The sequence below is a fragment of the Chanos chanos genome, chromosome 8 (assembly GCF_902362185.1).
Source record: "Chanos chanos chromosome 8, fChaCha1.1, whole genome shotgun sequence".
In the NCBI taxonomy this organism is placed as follows: domain Eukaryota; kingdom Metazoa; phylum Chordata; class Actinopteri; order Gonorynchiformes; family Chanidae; genus Chanos; species Chanos chanos.
Window position 1 is genome coordinate 18,813,315 of NC_044502.1, and position 9,207 is coordinate 18,822,521.

Consider the following 9,207-nt stretch of genomic DNA (forward strand, 5'->3'; position numbering starts at 1 on the left):
ACAGATCGGGGGGTGTGTCACCAAAAGTCGAAACAAGTACTCATGTCCTTTATCTTTTCAGTCAATAACTGTCATTTTACACCCTTTATCACTGTGGGACAGCTTAACTTAACACACTTTACAAAGTGCATAGATAGCTTAGTTATTTCAGCGTAAAGCCGGCATATGTTCGCGAATATCTTCCAATATGTCACTGAATTCAAATTTTCCGCAGACTACATAGCAGCGGCTACCCGGTGGTTGGACACAACTGTTTAGTTACAGAGACCGCATTTTGTTTGGAACGAATGTCGTAAGAAGTGACATTACATTGTCTTGTAGTCCATCTTTTATCATACATTAGCACATTTGATTTTAGCTGAATTGGATCTTCAGCACCTGAGGATATGGCGTCAATAGCGGCTACTGAGCCGGTGTTGAACTCCGGACAAATATCGTCTGCAGAATCTCTTGTCCCGGCTAGCATGTTCGCACCAAGCCGAGGTTGTGAGGATGAAGACGGACAAGAGTGCTTTCAAGACAGCGAGACTTTTAACGGCGAGGCTGAGGATGGCCACATAGACTTCTCTAGCAAGGTAGGCCGCTCGCGTTAGCAAGCTGTCGCGTTTAGCAAGGTTGTGGAAAGGGTTGACAGCCCTACTACGCTCCTGCAGACAATTCGCTGCAGTCTTGCAGTTTGTGTTTAAAATTTCAGATATGTTTAGCGTCACTGACAGAAAACAGTATTTGGTTCGTCGTGTTCAAAAGAGCCAATTATTCCGAAGCATCTTCGATTAACTAGCTAACCATTAGAAATTAGTATAGCTAGTTAGCTAGCTAGATAACTAGCTTAACATTTGTTAGTTTCCTTACTTCCTGCTGGTAACGTACAATTGACAGTGACCAAATGTTTTGTAAAACGCCTGTAATTTGAACGTATTTACTATAGTCTGTCTACGTTTTGAGTGAGGACTAGTGTCCTCCAGCTGACACTGCTGCAATCCATTAATAACAGCGGTAATTTAGTAAACGTGATGTTTGTGAGCTACATGTCATTGATAGGATTAACACCAGTTTTGCTGGTTTACATAGTGAGCCGACGAGAGACACATCATTATCTGTAGGCACAACAAAAACTTTCAAGGATTCACCTGTTCTGGATTCACCTGACCTAGAGTGGTTCTGATGGAACAGTTCGGTGACATTACGTGTCTTGCAAGAAACCTTTATCTTAATGACAGGACACTTTTAAACGACGGATGTATATGCTACCATACAGCAAGACTGAACTTGGGTTAACGTTATTCTAAAAGTCAAGAAGTTTCCAATACGAATATTTAAGTCCCCCTGGTTGTTTGTTCGGACTTTCTGGCTCAGCATTTTCCAGCTAATTAAAAGGCACCTTCTCAAAGTCCACAACGGAGTGGGGAGTTTCCGAAACTGATGAAATGTCTGATGAAACGACAGTGCAACAGAATGTGTGTATTATTTGGAGCATGTGAGAGAAAGAGGGCGGGGTTACAAATAAAAGTTAGCTGTGTCTTGCTGTCAAAGTGTTGGAGTTGCAGTATTCAAATATTTAAGACTTTCACGACTTATTTGCGCATGGAAGTTACGTTAACCAACACGAATGATGGTTTACGCTAGAATGTGTTACAGTGTATCTTAAAAGGATAACTTAAACCATACATGTTCACTCAGTTTGGCAAGGTGTGATCACAGCTTTGCATATAGTACAGCTTTTTGCCTCGTCTTGATGGACATGGGGAAGGAGACAGATGCGTTTGTGTGGCCATGAAATAATCTGAGTTGCTTGTAGCACCTGGCCTTTCCCACTGGGGTCACCATCTGAATTGCTGTCGTCGTATTCCATTTAACTCTAAACTGTGTTATTGCTCTTCTTGTCATTGTTTTTGAAAGTAGTATTTCTCCAGCAGTACTCTGCCCTTTGGAATCACAAAAACTGATGCAACATCTTGCGGTGTAGGGTAACTAGGGGCCAGTGGCGCAATGGATAACGCGTCTGACTACGGATCAGAAGATTCTAGGTTCGACTCCTGGCTGGCTCGTTGTACTTTTCGGTAAAGTTCACTAAAGTTCTGCAAACCTTAAGGAACTGGAGAAACAGAGAACCAAACAGAGAATTAAACACACCTCTGGTGAGCAGCCATGGTCTAAAGGTTAGGGAACCGGGCTCGGGACTGGAGGGTCCCTGGTTCGATTCCCAGGCCCAACATCCACGGCTGTGTGCCCCTGAGCAGGGCACTTAACCCTAATGCTACCCACTGGTATGCTGGATGGGTTAAATGCAGAGACAAGCTCACTGCAATCATAGACATTTACATTTTTTTTACATTTACAACTAAACATAAGAATCCACTCAGGTGAGTCTAAGAGTATGCTTATTTTACACCCTTATTAACTTAGATTGTGCTCGAAAGGGTCATTCTCCTTAACTCACACACTGATGATACCTGAAATGGACACTTTGATGAGTGAAGATTCAGTGGAAACAGCTTCCAGCGTATGATTTGTTCCAGCGCCCCTCCTGACAATGCAAAAGCCCTGTGAAAACAGACATTCAGAACGGGTCAAATCTGTGGACATCGACCCGGGAAATTCTGCCACAAACTTGCAGATTTCATCTGTCAGTTCTTTGACCTGGTCCTGATTCTGAGAAAACTCAGTGAAGACCAGTCAGTGCCAAACATAAAAACACTGAGTTTGTTCGTTAGGTTTACTTGTTTGACGAGATGTCCGTTAGACTGGACCTGCTCTGAGTGACACTGCGGAACATAGAGATGTGAGGGTGAAATGAACATATTAACATTAACCAGTGAGGACATTGTCTTGGCCCCAGACGCTGGTCGATCAGCCCAAACCTGTGTCTTTGTCAGCCCATACCACTGTCTCTGATAGAGTATCTGCTCCAGTAGCTGTCACTGCTCAGCAGTTTAATTTACAGTGATATTAGAGAAGTGATATTACAGCAGTAGGGAAAGCCCTGGAGTAACAGTAAAGAGCAGCCACAACTAAAACCCCTGACATAAGTTAACTGTATTTGTATAAATCTGGTGAAGGTGAAGCCTTAAAGATGGAGGATTTTTTTTTTTCTTTTTGGGTCTCTTTCAAGTTTTCTCACAGTGTCACAGCACCATCTGGAGGTGAAACCGTGGTACTACTACACTATGATGGAGGCAAATGTATATAAAAACAAAAAATTGTAAAGATAATCTGTGCATCTGTGAGGATGCATTTGACCAGAAGAGACAATACTCCAAACTACATTTATCGAGTGCATCCAATAACTTAACCTTTTTCACAAAAGAGACTGTAAAATGTGGTTTATGAAAACTGCTGTTGTAAATCTAGTCATCTGACACCTGTGTTATAGAATGGGTGTCACCAGGTGGAACTGAGTTCATTTCTAATTTAATTTGATTGATTGGTTTGATGGATTTCAATTGAGCCTAATTTGATCAGAGAGTGATCACACAGCTCTCAGTCTGGGTGGAGTCTTACATCTGGTTGCCTTATGCTGCACCAGTTTCAGGGCTTCTTAAGGGCAGCAGGACTGTTGGATGATTAATCCATTGGGAAAGACCAGATGCTTCAGTGAGTCACATCGTTTCACACTCACATCTGTTTCCTTCCCAATGACAACCAGGAGAAAAAAATCTGTAAAAAATCTACTGTCACTACAGCTGGTCAAACTGAGCCTACATACAAGATACATAGATAAATTAGTTGAATGTGACACAAAGGTACATTTAAGATAACAAAAAAAAATGGGTTAAGAAATGGTTTTAAGATAACCTCACATTCATTCTAGCTTAAAAACTATTCTCAGGCAGCTTATAGTAGCTTCTGTATGAGGCTGAAACCATGATGGTGTGCGAGTCATTCACAGCTTTTGTTCTTCTGCTGTGTCAATGATGAAAGCCTTAATGATTTTATTGTAAAGAGATGAGTAAGCTTTATTTTTAACCCCACCCTCTTTCTCTGACATGCTCCACACACACACACACACACACACACACTTTCCTGGTTGCACCGTTGTTTCATCAAATGAGTTGTGAGGGATTTCCTCAGGAATGTGGGTTGCTGGTGGAAACAGGAGAATCATTGAAATTCTTGCCTTCTGTCCCTCTCTCATTTTACAGGTCTCACTGTACAGTCTGACTGGACTGGGCTTTGCATCGTGCCACACACATGATGGGTGTGGAAATGCAATCCTTTCACCAACACTAAAAAAAAGCTTTGTTTTTGGCTCTTAGAGTACTTAGACTTTAGTTCGTGCTCTTTCATGAGAGGGACAGATGGTCCACAGGTAGTGGGCTGATCCAGTCATGTCAGGGGGTGGAGTTTTGGGGTGGGGTGCGATTTGCACGACAGACTCTGGAAAAATAAAACCTGAGAATGACTGTGGAGAATGTGCACTTTGACTTTTTCCAGTTTCTTTATTATTGTCTTTCACTCTCTCGTCCTGTCCTTCTCTCCCTCTCTTGTAGTTTGCCCTCGTCAGCCCTAATGGAGAGCAGTATGATTCGTTACTAAGGCAACTCCGGGAGCGAATGGATGAGGGTTGCGGAGAGACGATTTACGTGGTTGGGGTTGGCTCAGGTGAGATAAGGGGGATTGTCTCAGGTGAGACACGGGTGCATTGGCCAGAGAGAGGGACAGGATGTGTATGATTTTCAGCAGATGACTCAATATAACCCAGAGAAGGATTGAGACCCGCATGGTAAAAAGACAACCAGAACTAATTTAAACTGACTTATCTGTGTACTGCTCCTTCACTGCCAGTGGTTTGTCTCTCTCCGTTCATTTAAACCTCATGTTAAATGTGTGTTCCAGGCTGTTCCAATCCGTTGAATATAAAATGTGATTAAGTGTGGAGTTGTTCTTGAGGGAGGAAGATGAACAGATGAATCTTACCTGTATTTGAGGAGGATAATCGTATGCTAATGGGCTCAGAAACATGATCTGCAGACTGAGTCATAGACTTCATTGTTTCTCTTTCACTTTGGAATTCCAAATCTCCATTCTCTCTCTTTTTCCTTATGTTGACTCATGGAGTGGTGGCCTCTTTTCCTTTCCTTCTCTCTCTCTCTCTCTCTCTCTCTCTCCCACACACGCACTCACACTCACACTCTCACTCACACTCACACTCTCACACACACACACACACACACACACACACTCACACAGATGGAGGAGACTATGGTCTTAATGAGAGTGATATGGAGGCCTCGGTTGCCACGGTGCAGTCTCTGTGTGAGCAGATCGATGCTGACCTGATTCTGCTGAGAGAGCGCAGTGAGGTGGGGGGGCGTGTCAGGGACTACCTCATTCGGCGACGGGTGGGTGAGACTGACTTCCTGGAGGTGAGGTAAGTAAGAGCAGCGTGGATATGTCTGTCTGTAAACACAGAGCTCATTATATGACCTAACACATGCTGTCCACTTCCTTACCATTAAAGATGCTTTGGTCTGTTTATGGACAGCAGCACCAGGTTTCGCAAAATAACCTAAAGCCAAAAATCAAATGACAGCTCAGTTCAAGAGGTTAAAGCCAGTATTCCCCCTGCGTGAGCCATTGCTAATTTTATAGTTAGCATTTTCTTTTGTTCGTTTCATTTATTTTAATTTTTTTTAATCTTTCCCAGTTTGTGTTTCCTGGTGGTTGTATTTCTGGGGATGGAGTGCGATAAAATGGTTGTGGATGTGAATTAGATGGCTCACTCCTCTTTTTCTACTCTACTCATTTTTATCCCCATCCTCTTCTTTCCTTTCTTCCTCTCTCCCTGTCATTACGGTTCTTCTTCCTGCACATGAAAGGGTTTGATTTGGGCTACAGGGTGTTTAACAGAAGAGAACAAGAAACTAAAGCTGTTTCATTTCTGGCAACAGTGAGCGAACATTAGAGAAACCGCTGCCTACACGGACAGATTTGAACAAACGTCAGCAGATGTTTGACTTTTTCAAACTTTGATGTGTCTGGGCTTTATCCGTAGAGCTGAATAATCGGATGGATCATGTTGAGATAAAAGTGCTGAACAGTAGAACTTTACAGTCCATGCTGCTGTTTCTGTGAGGGAATCGAGGAGGACTGTACACATAATGAGAGTGATTAGAACTCATCTCTCTGGTCTGAATCTTTCTCTCTCTCTCTCTCTCTCTCTCTCTCTCTCTCTCTGTGTGTCTCTTTCAATTATCCCAACTCTTTCTGGTCCGTGTAAACTATAAAGTCTTAGAATGTCTTAGATTTAGTTTTTGATATTCAGGTCTAAAAATGTCTTAAAATGTCTGGAATTGTAGGAGGGGTGGCATGTTCAGTTTTTGTGTTTTATTTTACCGGTATTTTATATCCCACAACAATGACCATTTCCGCAATGTCCAATAACTATTTGTTTGTATGTTTAAGAGGTAGCGTACACTCTGCTGCGGTAGGTGCTTTTGTGTCCGCTTGTGTGGCTGTGATCTGCATTTTAACTTAGGAGAAGAATGTGTTTATCCAGCTTACGATTTTAGGGCTGTGGCAGGGAAAAGGGAAAAAACCAAAAGCACGACACTGTGAGCAAGCATCAGGCACAAGCGCTATGCTAGCACCCGAAAAGTACTATGCCCATCGAGTCGTTCACTGTTACTGCGGTGGTAAATACAGGTGGAAATTTTCTTTTCCATTGGACTGGGTCTGTTGCTATACAGTTTTATTTTTGTTAATGAGAAGGCAGCTGTGGTCTAGACGTTAGAGAACCGGGCTTGTGACTGAAGGGTTGCCGGTTCGTTTCCCAGGACCGACGTCCATGGCTGTTTGCCCTTGGGCAAGGCATTTAACCCCCATCCCCTCCCTGGCACAAGGAATGCTGCTCCTGTGTCTGGTGTGGTGTGTTCGCTACCGGTGTGTTGGATGGGTTAAATGCAGAGGACAGATTCACTGCTCATTGTTCACAGTGTGTGTGGGATAACAGAGAATTGTGTTTACATTTACATTATGTTATCTAATGTGCACTGAATATTTCTGTCATTCAAATTAAATAAAACTCAATAACTGTGTATACTGTAGTCTAGTTTGTCAATTTCTTTCGCCGCAGTAATTTTATTATTTTTTATCGTTTTGGAGGTATTGAAAAAGTCTTAAAAGTCATTACATTTGTACTTAAAAGTGTGCAGTCACCCTGCTTAGCCGTGTACACAACAGCTCTTAGCGTCATGTTGCTATACCGCCGTCAGCCGGCTTATGTCACTTCAGTGTTCCTACTGGCGGTGCGAATGCAAACAGAAAAAAAGCCCTAGAATGTATGTAGGTCTGGGGGAGCTCCCCAGACGGTTGTTCCTCTCGGATGAGACCCTAGAACCATTGGATTCGAAAGCGCCTATTGTGGCTGAGTGTGAATCCCTCTCCTAAAAGGTTTAATCATTTTTCAGTTTGGCTACAGCATAAAGGTGTCTGATGTATAGGCAAATGTACTGAAGATTCTTCCCTCAAGTTTGATTATCTGTCAGTGCCTGAGCAAGTGTCTCTCTGTCTAAACTTCAGTCTTACAGTGCGTCTGGCATCTGTGTGTTTTGTGTTCTGGTTCTGGTGTGTGTGTGTGTGTGTGTGTGTCTCCCTTCCGAGGTTAGATGATGTTCACTGTGTCTGTCTATAGTCAGAATCTGTCTCTGCTTTATATCTTTCACAGAGAGGAGAGACCTGGCCAAAATTTCCAGATGACAACTGGTGTGAATTAGATTAGTGTTTAGTCAGTGCTGCTCTGGTGTGAATTAGATTAGTGTTTAGTCAGTGCCACTCTGGTGTGAATTAGATTAGTGTTTAGTCAGTGCAACTCTGGTGTGAATTGGGTTAGCATTAGCTTCAGAGCCAGCTGGCTGAGTTTATGCTTGTCAGTGTTCAATTCAATTTTAATTCAATTTAAGTTTATTTTGCGCCTTTACAATGAAAGTTTTCTCAAAGCAGCTTACAAGGGAAAACTGGAGTCTCCTTATTGAGAGTTGCTAAGTCTCACAGACAACAAACTTCAGATGTAATGGATCATGTACTTTTATTCCAATAGCACGATCATGGGAGAGTGCACTCTGGTCAGTTGTGAGCACAGTCCCCCCGAAGAGAGAGAATGACAGAGTATTTGTACAGTGATGTGAACAACTTTAGAGGTGGCGTTATGTGAGTGGGGGACTAGTCTGTCTAACCTTTTGAACTCTGACACACAACATGTTCCCAAACAAAAACTGCAGAGTCGACCCGAAATGCTTCTTCCCTGAACTAGCCCTGACCTTCCTTATTCTCTAGGCACCTGCAGTCGCAAGAGCAGGTGTCACACTTCCACACAACTTTCCCTCAAGAATTTCCCTCTGTCTGACATATGATTTTATTCTTAATACAGACATATATTAAGACTGTGACAGATGGTCCAACATCCCTTTAACAGTTTTGCTTGTCATATTTAAAATATTTTTACCTGAGGTTACAGATTGTTTAAGCAGTGACAGATATTCTTGATTATATAAAAGTACAGCAGATCTAAAGGTTACAACAGATCAGTAATTTTTTCTCCACATTTTCACATAACTTCCTCTGTTATTTTTCACCATTCACCCTAAAATGACACTTAGTATTGCAGCCTAAGACTTGATCAGGCAAAATATACGTTCAGACACTGTTAATGCTTAAATAATTTCCACAAGCTTTATACAAATCAGTGCCTAAAGCCCCAGTGAGCAAGCCCCAAATGACAGTGGTAAGGAAGAACTCCCTAAATGAAGTGAATAGGAGGAAGAAACCTTGGGAGGAACCACGCCATAACAGGGGGATCCCATCCTCCTCTGGCCAGCACACAGAATAAAGACATTCTCAGTATAGAAGGAGCCCACTCTTTCCAGTTTCAATGGTCTATAAAATTATTTACAGTATATAATTTATTATGTTTACAGTATAAAAGTTTTATGATATAGAAGCTCCTAGGAGTTACGGATGGTATGGGATATAAATTCGACAATCAGTTTTCATATGAGTAAGTTTGTCTTTAATGGCTGTACAATAGTTGGCAGTACTATAGTTAATATTGTGAGTGGTACTGTAATTAATATTGTTAGCAGTACTATAATTAACATTGTTAGCATTACTTTAGTTAATACTGGCATTATCATGTGGGTATAGAGCACAGCCTGGTCATAGTTCCACAGTCAGGTTGACAGGTTGAAGTTTAGCATCACAGGTGGAGCA

General features: G+C 42.2%; 1 protein-coding gene and 1 non-coding gene across 3 annotated transcripts in view; both read left to right on the top strand.

Annotated features, from left to right (window-relative positions):
• The first annotated feature begins 345 nt into the window (after positions 1-345).
• The window catches only part of gtpbp1 (GTP binding protein 1), a 19,825-nt gene continuing 10,963 nt past the window's right edge, over positions 346-9,207 (top strand). For both annotated transcript variants that reach the window (XM_030781544.1, XM_030781545.1), the window contains exons 1-3: positions 346-575; positions 4,491-4,602; positions 5,191-5,371. In XM_030781544.1, coding sequence (XP_030637404.1) covers positions 387-575; positions 4,491-4,602; positions 5,191-5,371 — 482 coding nt within the window. In that variant the 5' untranslated portion in view covers positions 346-386. The remainder of the gene's footprint in view (positions 576-4,490; positions 4,603-5,190; positions 5,372-9,207) is intronic.
• On the top strand, positions 1,976-2,048 carry trnar-acg (transfer RNA arginine (anticodon ACG)). Its single transcript has one exon. It is a non-coding gene; the product is annotated as a tRNA-Arg (tRNA).